At 56.0% G+C, this 18,690-nt stretch overlaps 5 protein-coding genes across 5 annotated transcripts; 2 read left to right on the forward strand and 3 right to left on the reverse strand.

Annotated features, from left to right (window-relative positions):
- Positions 1 to 76: 76 nt before the first annotated feature.
- PHSY_005987 (hypothetical protein) lies at positions 77 to 6,693 on the forward strand (the record flags this gene model as incomplete). The annotated part of the gene is made up of 13 exons (XM_012336590.1): positions 77 to 360; positions 449 to 495; positions 665 to 795; positions 922 to 1,078; positions 1,191 to 1,221; positions 1,363 to 1,432; positions 2,899 to 3,025; positions 3,234 to 3,376; positions 3,457 to 3,543; positions 3,645 to 3,671; positions 3,753 to 3,859; positions 3,948 to 4,337; positions 4,431 to 6,693. 13 exons carry the CDS (start codon positions 77 to 79, stop codon positions 6,691 to 6,693), a joined length of 3,864 nt encoding a protein of 1,287 aa, XP_012191980.1.
- Positions 6,694 to 7,645: 952 nt separating this feature from the next.
- On the reverse strand, positions 7,646 to 8,197 carry PHSY_005988 (ectonucleoside triphosphate diphosphohydrolase 1; the record flags this gene model as incomplete). The annotated part of the gene is made up of 2 exons (XM_012336591.1): positions 7,646 to 7,802; positions 8,004 to 8,197. 2 exons carry the CDS (start codon positions 8,195 to 8,197, stop codon positions 7,646 to 7,648), a joined length of 351 nt encoding a protein of 116 aa, XP_012191981.1.
- A 465-nt stretch (positions 8,198 to 8,662) lies between these two features.
- PHSY_005989 (C6 transcription factor) lies at positions 8,663 to 12,403 on the forward strand (the record flags this gene model as incomplete). Its single annotated transcript, XM_012336592.1, has 1 exon — positions 8,663 to 12,403. One exon carries the CDS (start codon positions 8,663 to 8,665, stop codon positions 12,401 to 12,403), a length of 3,741 nt encoding a protein of 1,246 aa, XP_012191982.1.
- A 242-nt stretch (positions 12,404 to 12,645) lies between these two features.
- Positions 12,646 to 16,167, reverse strand: PHSY_005990 (hypothetical protein; the record flags this gene model as incomplete). The annotated part of the gene is made up of 1 exon (XM_012336593.1): positions 12,646 to 16,167. One exon carries the CDS (start codon positions 16,165 to 16,167, stop codon positions 12,646 to 12,648), a length of 3,522 nt encoding a protein of 1,173 aa, XP_012191983.1.
- A 59-nt stretch (positions 16,168 to 16,226) lies between these two features.
- Positions 16,227 to 17,955, reverse strand: PHSY_005991 (transcription factor; the record flags this gene model as incomplete). Its single annotated transcript, XM_012336594.1, has 3 exons — positions 16,227 to 16,478; positions 16,799 to 16,849; positions 17,896 to 17,955. The coding sequence occupies 3 exons, from the start codon at positions 17,953 to 17,955 to the stop codon at positions 16,227 to 16,229; spliced, it is 363 nt and encodes a 120-aa protein (XP_012191984.1).
- Between the last annotated feature and the right edge of the window lie 735 nt (positions 17,956 to 18,690).

Genomic DNA, 18,690 nt, shown 5'->3' on the forward strand with positions numbered 1-18,690 from the left:
AGCCTTGAAGGCCCGTAATAAGTCGGAGCTATGTCGACGTCGTTGCTGACTTTTTGTTCCACATCGACTTTTTGACATGTCAGACTGCTTTGGACTGGTGCTCGGCAACCTAGCCGCCTGGACACACGGAGCTTCCGTCGTCTACGCGGCAGAAGGCTTCGACCCTCTGAGGTCTCTACGTGCCGTCTCTGAGGAGCGCTGCACGGCCATGCATGGCGTGCCGACCCATTTCATCTCTGAGCTCGAGCTTCTTGAATCGGCCAGAGAGCACGCCCAAGATCCCGCCCGTCATCCCTTGCCCCAAGGCATGCAGGAGGGCGAAACCTTCGATTTTTCATCTCTACGGACTGGTCTGACGAGGTGAGTAGAGCCTGCATCGCTTTGGTGCATCCCGGCTTTTCTGACGTTTACATTCTTACTAATTCTCTTTTTGCTTGGCGCGATGCAGCGGATCGACGGTGCCCATCGCCTTGATGGAAGCGCTGGTGAGTCCAGGTAAGCTGGGCCTCCGCGATCAAACGGTGGTGTACGGAATGACCGAGACTTCGCCGGTCACTTTTGGATGTGGTGGGTCTCACTGAAAGGTGCATGAGCGACGTCGAGATGGCCAATTTTCGTTGACAATCAACCTTGTTCGGCAACGTCCGAAATCTTGTTGCTGCAGATGTCGACGCACCCATTGTGAGGAGATGCGAGACCGTCGGCAGAGTCTATCCGCATGTGCATGCCAAGATCGTTTCTCCTGACGACTCTTCGGGCCAGCCTCTGCCGGTCGGACAGCCAGGAGAGCTCTGTGTAAGTTTGTCCGCTTCTCATCTGCTCGTCAGATTCAAGAACCCTGGATGCACGTATCGATGCTGACGATCCGTCCCTTCCGCACACAATTGTGATCATCAGACCGCCGGGTACGTCGTCATGCAGGGCTACTGGAAGGACCCTCAAAGAACAGATGAGGCGATGGAGCGGCATCCGGACGAGCCCGACATCGTCTGGATGCGAACAGGCGACATCGGTATCATGGACGAAGAGGGCTACGTGCGTATCGTTGGGCGTTCCAAGGATGTGATCATACGGGGAGGTGAGTGCTGATCCCAGTCTCGACCAAGGGTTCGCATGGCTGAAGGAGGAATTGACCCGTGCATCTCTCGTCTACTACTCTCTCGCACGTCATCTGCTTTCCGTTCATGAAGGCGAGAACCTCTTCCCACCCAACATCGAGAAGTAAGTTCATCCCTCTGGCTCCTCGTTTCCTGCCTCCGCCCATGGGCGCTTCGCGCGCCAACGCGGAGTCGGGGCGAGCATCTCCGACCAATCACAGGCTGACACTCCTCGAATTCATTTCGGCTTCGTAACCAACCCCAGTTGCATAGATCGCATGGAAGGAATCGCTACGAACGCTGTCATTGCCGTGCCAGATGAGAAGTACGGAGAGGTGAGTAATCGATGAACTCGCCAAACGCAATTGAAGGATTCGCGGATGGCATTTTAACGCGCAATGCCATCTTTCTCTTTATATCGAAACTTCTTACAGGCTGTTGGCGTGTTCGTCGCAAGATCGCACACAGAGGCACACGTAACACCCGCAGAGATTCGAGCCTACGTCAAGAAGCATGTTGGCGGACAGAGTGCGCCAGCCTGGGTCTGGTTTCTTGGCGAGCAAGGCGTACCCACCGAGTTCCCAAAGACAGCCTCTGGCAAGATTCAAAAGGTGCGTTCTGAAATGTGATGGCAGAGGTAGTTCTTTGCGAGACGACGTCGTAGCGATGGGAATTTTGCACTGACTCTGCGTTGCTTCGCTTTGCTTTCGGTCCACCGCGTCGGCTGGACTGCCAACCTTAACTCCCTACCTCTATTCCTAACCTTGACTTTGTCCTTGGAATGTCCCTCCGACTTTGTCACTCCTCGACCATGTTCTCGTCACCATCACAATTCTTCCTGACTCAGGTCATTCTCCGCGATTGGGCTAAGGATCTGGCCGAAAAGAACCAGGGCAAAGTCGACAAGGTTTAGCACGAATCAAGTGCTTCCTCGCGGCCGGTCATTTGTACCACCTAGCAAGACATCGCCTTTTCGTCCTTCAATCAAGTCCTTGCGCCGCATGTGCTCAACTTTATGCAGGATGTACGACGCTCTTCATCATCTCCGTGTCCTTTCTATCGACTGAACAGTATGCGCAAGTTAGCGCAATCAGCTTGCCGTCGTCTTTGTTCTACCGCCATGATGGCTCGGACCATGTTGGACCAGATTCCTCCCGCCCACGGAGCTGAGCCGTCTTTCATCTGCAAGGCGGATATGACCTCAGTCGTGGCTACTGCCAAGCCATCGATCTTTTGTCACTGTGACAACGAGCAGCCCGTTACCACTTTCAGGATGCATCCCGGCACCATGCCGCTGCTTAGCGGGGGCACTCTGCTCTGCACCATTTTGGCGGCTTCCTATTCGACGCTGCCCCACGTTTTTGCTGCAGTGTGAGCTTCGGGACGAGGTCGTCAGTGTTTCCTACCTTGGGTCTGAGACCACAGTGCTGCTTTGAACTCCACCACCTTGTCGCTGTCTCGGTCTCTCTCATGCATATGTCGTACTTCAAGATCAAATATCAGGCGCCCGCCATCTTGGTCTTTCCTCGAATTGCCCCTCTGTCGATCCAGCTCTCAACGAAACAGCTCGTCGTGCGTCGAACATCAATGGGCTTCGTCGCCCTTTAGGTCACAACAATAATCGGACGCACCCATCGCATCCGAAATCGCGGAACAAGCTCGACCACCATGTCTAGCTCAGAGGGCCGCCGCGCATGTAAATTTTGGTAAGCAGTCGAGCATACTAAGAAAGGTGATGTGCTTAGGAACGTCGCAAGCTGACGCATGTCTATCGCTCTCTCACATCGCTTGTCGGGTGCAGCCGTGGAAGGAAGATGAAGTGAGTGTCTATTACCCTCAGAACGATGGCACTGTTTACACATTCTTGCTTACTGACTCGTTCACCAGCGGGCTTGGTGTCGACTGTTGCACGGTAAAGATGTTCGGGCGTAAGTGCAATGGCCGTTCCATGCTTACTCTGCACGCTACTCACTGACTTGACTGAATTTGTAACGTCATGGCTGGGCTGCAGCAACGACCTTGGTGCAAGACCTGCAAAGAGAAAAACAAGCCATGTGAGTCAATGTTCGCTGCTCATACACTGTGGCAGAGGATCCAGCTCGACCGATCTCTCCTTCCTCAACGACTTTTGCACAGGTATCTACGACAATGGCGCAGTCAACGTCAGAAAGCAGGATGCGGATGCCCAGCTTGCCGTGAAACGGACCTCTCCCAGCTTTCCCGTTGCGATTTCTGGTGGCGATGTCACCTTGTACCATGATCTCGTTGTGCTCTTCGCAGTGAGTCGTTGCTTTGTAGCGAAAGGCCCTGAAATGCAAAGACTACTGACCTCAAAACTCACGTTTTCTCATCGCCTCAGACCCAATGGGACGTAGATGCTGGAAGCTTCGGAACAGCGGGAAACCCATCGGGATCCGGATATCAACAGCAAACGTTTGCAATCGATGTGAGTTGTCGTGGCCACATCCGATGCTTGACACATTGAACATGGATTTACCCTCAGCTTCGACGTTTCGCATCCACCAGTATAAGCGTGGTCTCTCACAGATCTTGAAAATGATCGTCGATTCGCTGGTAAGGCCTCTGTGGCTCTTTCACGACCATTCTGTTTGAACATGAACATACTCACCGCCATGACGGCATCGATCTTGACAGGTGGTGAAATCTTTGCCCTTCGGACAACGTCTTCAAGTCATTTCAACTTCCCGGGACGGCTTTCAACTTCCTTGTCCTACTATCACACGTGCCGACAAATTTCAACAGTGAGTAAAATGTCAGCGGCTTGGAATCACCCACTCATCTCATCCATCTGACGTTTCCCCTATCTCGAATCGCTCGACAACGTTACAGCTACACGCAGGCACGCGTCCGTGCTTACGCCGAGGATGAGCTCCTGAGGCACGCCCAGCTCCATGACCTTGCCTTCAACAGCCACCCATTCCTGTCGCTGATCGTATGCCGGACCATTTTCGTCGGAGACGTCGAAGAGAAGGCGCATGACAAGCTGCTCTACGATGCTGTTCTGATTGCTGGACTTGGGATCAAGCGATCCCTTGCGCAGAACCTGTGGTACGCTCAGACACAGCCTCACGGTTTGCCGGACTTGGACAAGCTCGTCAAGACGACTACCTGCACACTGTACGGCAGCAAACTAGGCTCGCTCAAGGCTGCTAGCCTCCACAAGTTTGCACAGTGCATGATGATACTCGCGTGGCACGAGCTCACACTGGGTCTTCTCAGGTAAGTTTGGGGTCGTCGTCAGGGGTCGGTCGATATATGCCCACATCAGCCGTTGATCCTCTTCGCGTCTTATTGCTTTTCACACGGTGACAGACGCGCAGCTACGTGGTGGACCAGCGTCTGCGGGCTCATCCTCAGGATTCGGGATCTGAGGGAGCAAGAGGAGATCGCCGCAGAGTTCCAAATCAACGGCATCCACATGCACCTCGTCATTAGAGAAGAGCTCGATAATATGCAGACAATCGCCCAACTCGTCCTTCTTTGGCTCGAACTGCATTTGGCTCCTATCCCCGCAAATACTTCGATCTTGGTGGATGCAAATATCTCGCAACCACAGGAGAATTCTTTCTCGTGGATCTCGGAACTCGATCACGCAAGTGGAAAGTTCTCGGCCGCCGAGGCTCACAAAAAGTCCTGGACACTTCTATGCAGCATCAGCCGAGTTCTTGGTAGCCTAGCGGAAAGCGTCACCGACTTCAAGATTACAAACCGGCTCATCGACACGCGTATGCTTCCCGGAACGGCAAACGACGATGCGACATTCAAAGTGTTTACGACCTTACCGCTCGCAAGAGCTACGCAGGCAGACCCTGGCGCAGCAGCATCTGCAGGTGATTTCATGGCCGCTGCTCTGATCTCTCTGACTGGACTGCTCGCCTGTTTTCATGCTGGATCCACTAGCACTTCTGTCAGCGCGCAAGGCGTTGCCAACATCGTCAGAGCGTGCGCTGCCATCACTCTTCAGCTTCGAAGCGCTTTCGGCGACCCGCAGCCCCAATTTGGCCCGGACCGAGCTTCTGATAGCATCGCTATTTGTCGTCCGTCGGTCAGTGCGTCCTGCTTTGTCGACACGCTGGATGGCAGCTGCATTGTACTGACAGTGATTGAGACGATTGCGCTCTCCTTCGAGCACTTGCTGACGCAGGCGAACATTCGACTAGCCTCTGACTCGGAAGGGTCCAGGGAAGCAATCATCTTGTCACAAGAAGCCCAACGAACCGTTAGAGAAAAGCTGGGAAGCATTCTGGGTATCATCAGCACTATCACGGAATTCTTCGATAACATTCCCAAGCAGGGAAAGAGGCCGGTTCAAATGTCACGAATGCTAGGCCGCATGCAAGACCAAATCGAGATGCTCGGAGTGCAACCGGATGTCTCCTTCGCTTTTGATGTTGCTTTTGGCCAAAGCGAATACGAGGCTTGGCGTGGAGGTGACTTAGACCTCAAAAGGGATTCTGTTCTGCAGATGAGACCTCACGAGATAGTCTCGCACCCCTCCACAGCACTGGCAACCGGACTTTCAAGATCTGAAGGCATGGCGCAGTGTCCATCCTATCTCACAGTGGGTCCGCAGCTGCCTATGTCTCTGCACATCGCACCCCCAGCATCTCCATACGACCATCCGAATACGGCGAACCCGGAAAAGAGACCAATTATTCACGGACCCGGCCCTATCACGACGACAAGGCATGAACCTCCGGAAGTTCTCGGCCCGCTTCCCCGGGCCGCTCACGAAGTCGAAGGCTTTACTGTCAAAAACGATTGTTCCGTTATGCTTGGGCAAGCCACTCATGCGTGGAGGCAGCAGAGCTACAGCGAGGACTCGACAGCGATGGTCTCATCCTCCCATGGAGAGGCTCAAGTTAACTTTGACGACAAATCTCGCAGGTGCACGATGCAGACGGCACCTTTCGGCGAGAGCATGTTACGACAAACACAGCCTGAATCAATGGAGAAAACCTATCTTCGTCAATTGCAACCGCAGCCGCAACCGTGGTCGACTGGCGGAGCCTACTCGTCGACCGTGCTGGGATTTCGTCCCGCATACGCCGGACTAGAGCCGAGCCTTCGTCCAGCAGCACAATCGATGCCCGTTTCCCGCTGTTCGGGTCGTTCTGAAGTTCACCGCCTGGCAGCAGAGTCGTTCTATCAAGGATCCGGCTCCGGCTCATCGATCGACGAAAGGCCCAACAAGCGCGCTCGCATCGATCTACCCGGTTGTGATTGGACAAGCTCAATCAACAAGACGAGGCTTCTTTACCTCGACGAGGCGACATCCTCCACGAATCCCTTCTTGCGGTCAACTGCGCATATACACGGCCATCACTCACCGGCGATGGCAGCGTTGGTTTCCATCAAAGGCGTCCAACCTCTTACCGACGAGACCTATCTAGGTGGAAGGACGAGCGCGCAGTCATCCGAATTGGAAGGAGACGGCACAAGCAATGGAAGATTGAGCATGGACTCGGAGTCAAGCTTGAGCTCCCTAAGCGACGATGAAGATGACGATGAAGACAAAAGTGGGGATGGAGTCGACGAGTACGGGGAGGAAGACCGAGACAGAGATCGATTTTAGATCAGGGACAAAGGGTAGAGATGGTACGACAGCGAGGGAGATGCAGCTTTCGAATATGATTGGGCCAGGCTACGAAGGGCTGCATCAATGGTCGACGTCACAGCTAGCTCAGCGTATTTCAATAACACAACGTGCTGCGGAAGCAAATGCTGTACTCAAAGCCGATCATCATCGAGCATGTTTGTCGCTGATCTTTCGCCGACGCGACCAAGAAGGTCACAGCACGTTATCGAGATTGGCTCGGAAGCATTTGACCGAGCAAACTCATGTTAAGCGCACACCGGGCTGCATTTGTGTGCAACGATTGTGGGTCGCAAAGTCTCCACGACCAACGTGTTGACAAGACGGGGATTTGGCGGAGAGAGGTTGATGCTAGCTGACATCGGCAATCTCTGCTTGTTGCCAACCGCGTGGGTAAAGGAGGCACCTGAGCAGTGTACAGACTCAGATGCGCGACCTGCAAAAGATTTCGGAAATCTCTTTCTTTTTTGACCTCGCATCGACGTTTTTGCGCTTGACCTTTCTTCGGAGTGTGGGGGAAGGCGCTGGAGGACAAAAAAGACTTTGCAGCACCCCTGCTCTCGGGTGCATTCGATCCGAGAGCGCATGGCAGCCCCGTTGACCGGTCAACGAGCTGACCCCTGTCGAGCCCGCGTGCTCTCACGCTAACGCCGCCCGTCCTTCCAGCTTTCGGTGCTCTTCGGCGTTCTGCCAATGCCAGCAGTATGATGAGTGGCGCTTCTTGTCTTCTAACTGCAGCTGGCCTGCTGCGGATACTCCGCAAATGTGGACCCTTGTTCCGCTGGGGTGGCGGCCCAGCCGAGCAAATGGGGGCAAGAGGTCAAGCGCAAAGCCGCGAACAAAATAATAGAAATTGGCGGAATCTCATACAACGCTCCGGAGCATACCCAGGCCAAGTAGTGGGGTGTCTAGCGTCGTTTGTCGTTCACCCTTAGTAAAGAGCTGAGAGCGCAAGGAGCGACGACGCTACAGAAAGGGCGATAAAGCCCGTAGCGTTGCTCACGTTGAAGTCCGGCAATGGAGCCGCAGTTGCATGAGCAGATCCTCCGCTCTGAAACGCAATTCGCCTTGCGGGTCGGGGCAGGACCCTGCGGTTAGAGAAAGGAAGAGCGAAGTGCCGCCGTAGCCGACTTCAGTACGGCTTTGTGTGTTTCAACAGTCCTTCTCCTGGTCGGCTGCCGACCCCACAACGTTTTCTCCTTGCCCGGACCCCTCTTCTCGCATCTTCCGCTGCGAATGATCTTGCTCCATCACCACCATCCTCTTCCTTCCTTCCCACGCTTGCTTACGCCGTTCCACTGGAGTTAAAGAAGTTGTCAGATTTCACTGCAGCTGCATTTCGATTGACTTTCGGCAACGCCGCTCGAGCGCTTGAGGCGAGCCGCCTTGTTCCTTCCCCTTGCCGGGCGTCACCAACCGCATCACCGCCCATCGGATTCCGTCCGACGACGAAAGGTTCGCGCTCTGAAAGCACGCCTTTCATCGACCCGCTCAAGAACACTGCAACCAATTTCACAACGTCACACGCTCGCTCTCATCACACACCGTCAAGCCTCAAGCCACATTTCATCTTCCTTGACGTGCCGCCAGCGCACCATCACCTTGGCTTGACTGCATTCTACAGCGACAAACTTGGCGCCTCTCCACCTTCCTCGACTCGATCTAGCTTTCCCCAGCTCTTGAGGCTCAGCGTCGAGCCAGATGTCTGTCCCTTGACCTTTCGACGGCCAAGTAACTGCCACCAGCCCTTCAAAGCTCCCGCTTGATATCCATTGGCTCGGATATCATCCTGCATCCTCCGACGTAGGTCCCGTTCTCGGCAGGAACGCATGCGAAAACCATCGCGAGGTCTCGACACCCGCTTCCCATCTTCACTGACGACCAACCACGCTCCTACGGCCCTACTTGTTAATCTACGTGAGCATTTCCGACCATGACATCGTCCGCCATGATGGCTGCTGCCGAAACGCTGGCTTCTGTCGCATCCGCCGGTCCTTCGAGTCCAGCCAAGGAAAGAGCGTCCTCCAAGTCGCAATCGAGGAAGTCAGATGCTGCCGCAGCGGACTCGGAGCCCAAAAAGCGCACTCGTCCCGTTAGTGCATGCGAAGCATGCCGTGCCAAGAAGGTGCGTTGCTTGCTTTCTCCCGATGCGCCTGTCTGCCAGAACTGTCTGGCTTCTGGCAAGCAGTGTCTCTTCAGAGTCGACGATCTCGCTCCTGCACTTAGGGCAGCTCGTTTTGCCCATTGCGGTCCCCCGAGCGCCAATGCGAGAACCATTGCATCAAAAAAGGGCTCCAATTCCACGCCTCGGAAGTCACACGACGATGCCGACGAATCATCAAGGCCAAAACCACCCAAGCGAAAGAAGTCGGACGTCGAAAGCGAAGCATCTGATTCAAAGGACAACACTCAAGACGCTGCTTCTGTTTCCGCCTCGAAACCAAAAGCAAAAGCTGTCTTTCGCTCCTTTGCCAACCCCAACAAGTTGGCAGCACCTCTGCCTATCCCAGCTACGCCGACCTATATTAAGAGGGCCTCCTCGCCACCTACCATCATGGCCTCACCGCCATCAAAGGGCGCACCTGCTCACTTTTCCAGAATGTCGTCTTCATCCTCTTCGACATCCAGACGTCGATCAGATTCCGCCTCGACACGCAACGAGTTCTTCGACAGAGAGTCTGGCATCCCCGCCTCCTCGAAGCACAGATTCAGCCATCCAACAATGGGAGACCAACATGGCGCATACCTAGAAGCGTTCGCGCAATCTCACGACCCGTCACATTACGGCCATGCCGTGGACGTTGCGCCAGCCTCTGGGCCTGGCTCGGCAGGCGCAGCCTCCTTCTTCTTGCAGCAGCAGTCGCCCAGCGACAGCAGCGTGTTTTCCAATAGATCCGGCCGCTCTGCCACCATGTACGCCGCACCAAGGCCATTCAACCCACGTCCCACGGATGACTTTCGCCCTCGACGCAAGTTGTCTGCCGCTAGCCCTCCGAAGGTGCTCAATCAGCCGGTCGACCCCATGTCCTTGGAATACTACGGTCATCCTTCCGATCCGTCGTCTGTCCACAAGCACGAAGCGCCGCATAGGCCCTCGTTTGACCACCGCGCTTCCAACAATGTGACAGAAACCCATCATCGCGACGTTTCTGCAGAGCTTCGTGACGGCATCGAAAAGTGGCAACGTGATGGCGCTGCTAGAACGGACAACGCGCCCGAGGTCACGATCCAGGCGCAGGAAGAGCCGATGCCTCAATCGCGCCCAAAGATTGTCCTGCCCTTCTTCCGTTGGTTCGGCACGACCGCAAACACGCCTGGTTATCGCAAGATCAAAGTCGGCGTACTGCAGGATTCAGAGGTGCCTGGCACGGACGAGCTGGCACCGGCCTTGGGAGCCGACGACGATAATCCCGAGAATGCGGCGAGTTTCGGATTCACCGTTCGCGACGAGGACCAACACCCTTCTCGAACGCCAGGCAACGCGCTGGACGAGTCTGTGCTTTCGCCGCATCCTGCACAGCTGGCGAGTCCCAGCGCTCGACTGGAGAACAAGGCATCTTCTTCGGTAACGCGCGAGCTCTTCGAGATCAATCGTCCTCGCTATCCGAGGAAGGACATCCTCGAGCACCTCGTGACGCTCTTTCTCACCCATTTCAAGCCGTCGTGGTGTCCCTGGATGGAAGCAGACGAGCTCAGGAACGGTGTAGCGAATGGATCCATGCCCGCCATCCTCGCCAATGCCGTATGTGCTGTTGCAGCTCGCTTTTCGAACCGACCCGAGCTGCGCAAAGCTCCGCGGAAGTCGTCGGGCGACCCGTTCAGCGAGATGGCCAAGATTCTCATTATCCCTCTGCTTTCCTTCCCTTCGATTGAGGTGATTGAGGCTCTCATCCTCCTCAGCTACTCAGAGTTCGCAGCCGGCAGCGACTCTGGTCTGTGGATGTACGTGGGTATGGCGCTGAGGATGGCACAGGATCTTGGACTGCAGCACGAGGTCAGTATCCAGAGCATTTCCAACGAAAAGCACCAGGAAAAGGCTCGTCTGCTGTTTTGGGCCGTCATCGGACTCGATCGCATCACCACCTTCGGAACCGGTCGTCCCGTCTCGATCCGAGAGAGCGAGATCGACATCGAGCTGCCGAAGCTCAGCGAGAGCAGCGACATGAAGGACGAGACCGTCGTGTTTGGGCACGTTGTTCGAATCCTCATGTTGCGCGGACGCATGGGCGAGCTGCTTAATCGTCGCGAACGCGAGGTTTCGTCCATCTCGGCGGAGACGACCAAACGCGACCTCACGCGAATGTGGTTCGAGCTGGCTCAGAGCTATTCCGACCTTCCCGCCAACCTGCACTTCAACGTGCAGACGTTCCAGAAGAGCGCTGCTCACAATCAGAGCCCAGGATTCGTGTATCTGCACGTGCTGTTCCAGTCGACCATCGGCCTGCTGGATCGACCGGCGCTCGTGAAGAATTTCACGGGCGACTCGGTGCCTCTGCTGCCGTCGTTTGCACCGGCAGCGAGTGCGTCTGCTTCCCGCACGATCGCGGACATCTTGACGCTGGGCGACGCTTTCGACGATCGAAGCATCACCGCCTCGCCGTACTTGGATCAGCTGGTCTTACCGGCGGGAAGATCATTCGTCGCGGAAAGGCAAGCGGCACGCGAGGCGTTGCGCAGCATGGGTCACGGAACGACACCTGCGCCCTCACGACCTCCCTCACGAGGCGCAGCGTCGAACCACCAGCAGAGCCGCACCAGCCACCTCGTCTCGACCAAATCGTACGCCGAGATCAACCTGGGCGCGTGCCAACGCATCCTGCAGAAGCTGCAGCAGTACTGGGCGGGAGCGTCGTGGCCGCTGCGTGCGTTGGAGCAGGAGGCGGCCGGCAACGGAGGCGAGATCGACCCGCAGGCTTCGGACGAAGATGCGCAGTCGGCACCCATCCGCGACATCGAGATGGTGCTCAAGTGGGCCAAGTCGCGCATCCGGAGCAAGAAGCGCTTGGCGAGGTCGTTGCAGGCTACGCCGAAGCCGGAGACCATGACGCTGTCCGAGTCGATGGAAGGCATGAACGGGATCATGACGGGCGGTACCGGGTCGGACGAGTTTGCGTCTACGCACAGTGGGGATTCGCCGTTTGGGTTGGGCATCTCGGCGGGGTTGACGTTTGATATCGACGCGTTGATGGGGAGCTGGCAGATGGACGAGTTTGATGCGCTGGGTGGGGTCGGTGCGGGTGTTGCGTCAGAGCAGGGTGGCGTGGCGGGGGATCAGCAGGGGAACGGACACACGCCGTATCCTGCCACTGGGTTTGCAGCCGGACAGATGTACTCCCCTGGAGCGGCAAGACGCACCTCGCTCTCGACGCACCTACCTCCCCCTTCCCTGCTCCCCTCTCCGCACCGCCCCCACTCCAGATCCACCTCCCTCCACGCCCCTCCCCACCACCTCCCCCCTAGCTCCCTCTCAGCACTCACAACCTACCACGCACCCACACCGGGCACGCTCGACACCAGCTCCCTGGCCATCGCCGAGTTCTTCTCGCACGACCAGAGCGTCTGGCCCCTGTCGATCCAGAACGACGACATCGACCAGGAGGCGGTGAACCTGATCGCCAGTGCGATGCAGTTGCCCAGCTACGGTGCGGCGGCCGCGGCGGGCATGGGCGGTGCAGGCGGCATGATGTGAGGATATTCCTGCAGGTGCAATCGCATGGTCAGGCGGTGAAAAGGTGTGCTTGTCGAGTGCGCGTGTGTGTATGCAGAGTTGAGCGAGGGGTGAGTGATGGCGGCTCGGTTCGCGGGTGTTGCACAGTCTTTTGATGGGCAAACGGTCTCACAGATGGACTCGATGATGGGATGAGTGTTCAATTTCGGTGACAAAGATTCAAAAGTCCATGGTACAAAAGCATTACATCGTGACACGAGAGTTCATGAATCGTTCCTGGTATCGCCCGAACCTTCGCTACCTCTGTTGTCAGGGTTAGCGACGAACAGCTGTGCACGGGGGACCAGGCCGTGCGTCACCACTTTCCGTGTGCGCGAAGCCATGGAACCTGCGGGTGAAGTCGTCCTTTCGATCGACTTTTGCACTTCACTGGCGTGGGCGATTCGATTCGATTTGACGCTGGAAAGACTTGCATTCCAGGCCGAAGTGGTTGTGTCGGCAGTGACGGATTCGAACGCTTTTACCTTGTCCTTGACGCTGCTGCTTGTGGTGGCGGTAGGTCGTTGACGTTGTGGGTTTGTTGATGGGAAGAGCGGTGAGACCATGACTGGGTTGAGTCGTGCACGCTTGGTCGTGAGTGGCGTGATGGAAGGGGTTTCCGAGACGTTGAGTTGTCGACGGACTTGCTGCGTTGGTGGTGACAGATGCGTGTTGCTCGAGACATCCTCGCCGTTCTCTTCCACAAGATCTTCCAAGCCCTTCACGGTAGGATGGAAATCTTCGGGCTTCCATACGACAGATCCAGGTGTAGACTGCGCGTCGTCACGCAGCGCTTCTGAACTGGCAATGTTGCGGGGCCGGAGCAGCGTAGGTCCACGACTGAGTGCCGCTTCACTGTCCGTATCGCTAATGGAGCTTCCTGCTCGTGTTGAGTGGGTGCGCCGACTGCTGCCCGTACGAACGCGCTGGATGACATCCATCCCGCGAAGACGCGATTCAAAGTGTGACGAAGCGCCAGTGCGTGCAGATCCAATGGTTGAGAGTGAACCGCCCTGCGAGTGTGCGCTGTATGGAGGAGCTTCTTCGCCGGTTTGAGAGCCAACACGACGGCCCATCTCGTCCAGGCCGCCAGTGTGGTTCGCTGCGCTTGAGTCGGCAAAGGGGTCCTGGGGATATGCTTCGGACACATCGCGCGAACGAGGTGATTCGGCGATTGCTACAAGACCGCTCACCGGAGGCGGCGCCGGATCCCGGATCGGGGTGTTTCCGTGTGGGTTTGCAGAGAATCGGCCGGAAGAGGATCGTTCTACGAGCGAGTTGCCCATGAATCGATCCCACCAAGTAGGACTGCGTTTCATCGTGATTTGCCCGCTCTGACGACCGTGGCTCGCGTCGGAAAAGGAGAGCATGCCAGCACTGGCTAGCATATCGTATGACTTGGAAGAGCTCGGAACGTCGCTCCTGCTGGTCGTGCTGTGCGATTGAACAGATGGTCCGGATGAGGGACCTTCATGGATGTCGAGATCGGATTTCGCGTCATCGGAGCGACCATTATCATCCCAGCTCCCCTCCAGATCTCGATTTGCCAGCTTTCCATATCCTCGTGCGGCGAATAGCCCGGTTGCAACGGCAGCAAGCATTCCTTGACCATGATTGGTGTCCTCTGGACGATCTTCGAAGGGCGAGTACATGTCGTCTTCGTTGTGGTACTCTTCTTCGTGTTGATGGCAGCCAAGATCGCCCATGGAGAGGTCTTCTTCCCCAACGTGGGCATACGAGTGCTCCCGAACGCGCCGGTCATGCCACTCTGGATCATCTGCCTCGTCCAAGTCGTGGTCGTAGGATTCATTCAAGTCACTGGCGTCGTGAGGTCGGAAGACACTGTCACCTTCGTCTGCGAGCATGTCGAAGCGAGGGCCCAGGTGCGTATCTCGTTTGCCTCGACCAGCGATGATGGCGATGCGTTCGCGGAAGTGTGGACCTGAACCTTCCATGGCATGCCCCAGGTTGGCGGCGGCCCACGGCGATCCTTCGTTGCGTCCACGCCTCCTACCGTAAGCGAGACCTCCTGTGAGCTCAGCTACGTCGTGTACGGCGCCAGCTCCGCCTGCACGATGGTATGGCCGATCATAGTCGCTCTGAGAATAGCCTTTCTCCATGAGGAGGTCGTCATCTGCCGATTCGCCTGCGCGACGGTCTCCGAAGCCGAGTAGACCGACCGAACCGTTGCCGTAGCGGCGATAATTGTTGAGAGCGCGGCGACGGTAGACGGCGTAACCGCCACCAAGGACGAGACCGACGCCTAGAAGAGCTCCTACGGCTGCGCCTGCTTTGGAACCAGCACTGCTGCCTGACCCTGCGCTATCGGTGTTGGCCGAGCCGCCGTCGCCGGGTGCGTTATTGCCGGTTGGGAAGGTTGCAGAGCCAGCATTTGTATCACTCGGAGTGCTGCTGCCGCCAGAATTTGAGTTGCTGGAAGGTGAGGAAAGATCGCCTCCGGAGCTTGAGCTCGAGCCGTTTGGCGTGGCTGATGAGCCGCTGGAGGACTCCGAAGATGGTTGCGATGAAGTTCCGGACGAAGGTGCGGTCGAGGCAGTGGACATTTGCGGGTCTGGTGTGTAGTTGGTGGCAGACCAGCTTCCGCCGGACCAGCTGCCCTTGCTTGCTGCGACGGGGGTCAGAGTGGAGGCGTCAAAGACGTGGAGCCCGGAGGTGGCTGCATTACCTCCCGCCCATCCGAAAGAAATGAGTATCTCTCTGCCATATGCTACAGCCGAATGACCGAATCGTTGACCTGGACCATCTGTGGAATCGATCATGGACCAAATGGGTGGGTTGACGCTCCAATCGAGGATCCAAGCGTCACTGTAAACAGTGGAGAGATCCGCACTTGCGCCACCTTGGATGAAGACTCGCTGGTTGGGAAGGCTGACGGCAATATGACCACGACGAGGCGCCGGGGAATTTGATTGGCGCGTGGATATTGTCGAGTTGGCCGAGGTCTGCGTGACTGTCTGTGACCACGTCTTTGACTTGCTGGAATAGGCATAGAGGTTCTGCATGGACTGGAGCTGACCTGAAGCATCAAGACCGCCGAGAAGCAAGAGAGTCCCATCGCTGAGCATGGTGGAGGTGGAGCCTACTAGACTTCCGGGAGGAGGTGACGAGATGAGTTGGAAAGAAGGAGAGGTAGAGGTAGTGTCGATGGTCCACTGTTGATCGAAGATGAGCCCGGAGCCATCTGCCCTTTCTCCTCCAATGATCCAGACGGAGCCTTGAGCATTGCTTTCGCTGGTGTGATGCATCCTGCGCATGGGCTGATTCCAAGATGCGGGCACGGGCTGATACGCTGCTGTGCGATTGCTCTGTGAACCACCGAGATGAATGATGTAGGCTGAATCGTTGCCAGTCGGAACGGGAACGAGAGGGCTTCCATCACCGCCAAAGAGCAGGAGCGACGTGCTGTTTAGTGGCGAGATGGTGTGGAAAGAGACAGGTGGAGCGGCGTTACTCGAGGACTGTGTTGAAACGCTTTGCCATGGCGGCGATGACAGCGCAAAAGGGAATGAGAGGTCGAGAGTGTACATCTGGGCATCGTTTGGCGCCGAGTTGTAGGTATAACCTCCACCTGTGGTGCCTTGCGTCTTGCCGCCCTGGACGATTAAGAGGGAACCGAGAAGGGCTGAAGCTTGACCCCATCTTGCTGGGATCGGGCTGGAGGCATCCTGTGCTGAGACGAAGGCGATGAGCGGAAAGGCGAGTGCAAGAAGGATGGCGCTGTGCATGGGTGACGTCCGTCTTGAAGCGGGACAGCGTTCTGCCTTTGAGGACGGTCGGCGACGCGTCATGCTGTAAGCACCACTGCAGACGCGGCTGCAGGCTCCAAGAGATGAACTCGCTCGTCGAAGCGAGCTCGAAGGTTGGGATGCACCAATATGAAGTTGAGATGCAGGCTGCAAGCCGGTTGCCGAGGGGAAGTGGAGAGATGAGGTTTGCTTGACAGCTGTTTGATGGTAATGGAAAGGAGATTGTACTCGGTGTTGTCGTAGTGTGGATGTGTTGGTCGGGTGGAAACGATGTCAGCTGGAGCAGGACCCTGTTGGAAGACAAAGACGAAAGGGTCCGAGAGCAAATGGAAGGGCGACGACGACGACGGAGTTGGTAAATGAGGTACCGCTATGCAAGTCTCGGCCCTGAAAGTTGCAAGTTGGACGTGTAAGAGCCTGCACAGGCTAAGGAACGGGGTCGCAGAGGGGCTTGGTTGGTGAGAAAGGGGTGCCTAGAAGAGTGAGAGAGAGACAGAGGGGAGGAAGCTCTATGCAAGTCGCTGCAATACGTCGCTAAGTTTAGCAGTCTGTGGTCAGTTTGCCAAAGTCGACGCGGATGCTTGGCAAACAATGAGAGCGTCAGACTTACTTGCACAACGGCGTCGACGTAGAAAGCGGATGGTTGAAGACGTCGGTTGTGCTGTGGGTGGGATGAGAGAGAGGGAATGGTTGGTTCAAGTTTACGCCAAATACTGTCGGCCAAGTGACACCGAAAATAGGGGTTTTCTGCAGCCCCACCTTTTCCTGCTCTTCATGTCACACAGCACACAAAGCTTCGATCCCTCTCTCCCTTGACCCCTGCCAGCTGTCGCAGCATGACTATGGCCAGAACACGATCCTTCATATGCTATTCTCGAGCTTCTTCCATCCACAGCTTGGTTCTTCCTACCACGGTCGTAGCTACGACGATGCTGTCTGGATGCTCAAACGACGCAAGCTGCAAGACGAGGTCGAGGTGTAACTTCTACAAGGCCTGGACGCGTCAGGCGCAACGCGTTTCCGAATTGGGAAATAAAATATTGAATTTTCAATCTTGAACAATGTTGGAAACCACTATCTGTCACGTTGGCAGACAAGAGGCAATCCAGGTCGAATTACCTTGAGAGCTGGCAGTCGAGTATCTCCCCGAACTGCCCTACGCACAGTTGTCGCCTTAGGTGCAGAACAGAAGACGGTGTGCGTGTTGGATGATGTTGGTGTTCAAGTGGGAGGACGGGAAGCAATGTCCGGCGGATATAATCCCGCGCCCCTTTTTTCCCAAGCGGACAAGCGGCACTTTAGCAGAGGACGAGGATGAGCAAATGTCAATCAGTGCAGGATCGTCGTGTTGGTCTCTTGCCTTGCAGAAGATGCAGCTAAGCGACGTGCACGCTCGAGTGTGTGCGTCTCAGGCTTTCATTTTTTTACCCCTGAGTGACGTCGAGGGTCGCTCCTTCCCCTCAGCCCTCTCTGGTTCGTTGTCAGCGATGCTCATAAAATCTTCTTGCTCCATCGTCGCAGGCTTAATATCATACAAGTCGCCAGCAGCATCATTCCGTCGTGGCTGAAATAGAGCTCATAGCACACGATGACGTGGGTGTGACCTCTGAACCTCACCGCCCTATCGAGTTGCCCGAGAAAGTCGCCGCAGCTTGAACAAAGAAGATCGCCGTACTTCTCACGATCGATTCGATGTGACTAAGCTACTTCTCCATTGTTTCGACGCAGCGACTTGTTTCGGCTCTGCTCGGTGTCGCTGAGGCGCATTGATCCTTGTCCCGGTGCTGTTCGCACAGGGTCGACAATACTGGACCGTTCAGCGTCGATGATCCGTGATCTGCATCGAGTGAGCCTTTGACCCACCGCCGCTCAATTGCTAAGTTAGCTTTTCGTATCTCCGGAAGGACAGTATACCCGGCGTACCAATTTGCAATAGCAAGCGGTCGCATTGCAGCGCTACCTTTTTTGTTTGGTACGAGCATCTCGCGTGGGACTGAGCATATTAGCGAGTGTAGGATTTAGCCACCGACACTTACGCAACATGTTTGTCATGCTCGTTCTACGATGGTGCGAGCCAGCGCTCAAGAGGGGCAGTCTGGTCGATTTGACGGTCCTGTACGATTCTACCAAACTTCCGCTTCGGGCTCGATATTTCTCGATTTGCCGCTTTTTCCTACTTAATTTGAGGCTCCGACCAGAACAACAGTTTTTTTTTCTGAAAAAGAGTACCCAGCAGCACAGCGCAATGTATTTGGCGTGCTAACCTAAATTGCGTGTGCCTGAGCTGCAGAGTGTTGTTTCGCACTTTCCTTTTTTGACAGCTCGAATTCAAAAGCACAGCAGAGCAGTGTCAGCCCCTGAACCAACACTCTGCTCCAGGCTCGCTTTAAGAAGCTGAGCTTCGCCGGCTCTCCTTGTCGACCTCATTCAGGGTGCTGCTTATGTTCTCTCTCTCTAATTCTCTCTCCGCCGCCCTCTTGAGCATCTCAGAATCACACACCT

The sequence above is a fragment of the Pseudozyma hubeiensis genome (assembly GCF_000403515.1).
Source record: "Pseudozyma hubeiensis SY62 DNA, scaffold: PHS57, whole genome shotgun sequence".
In the NCBI taxonomy this organism is placed as follows: Eukaryota; Fungi; Basidiomycota; class Ustilaginomycetes; order Ustilaginales; family Ustilaginaceae; genus Pseudozyma; species Pseudozyma hubeiensis.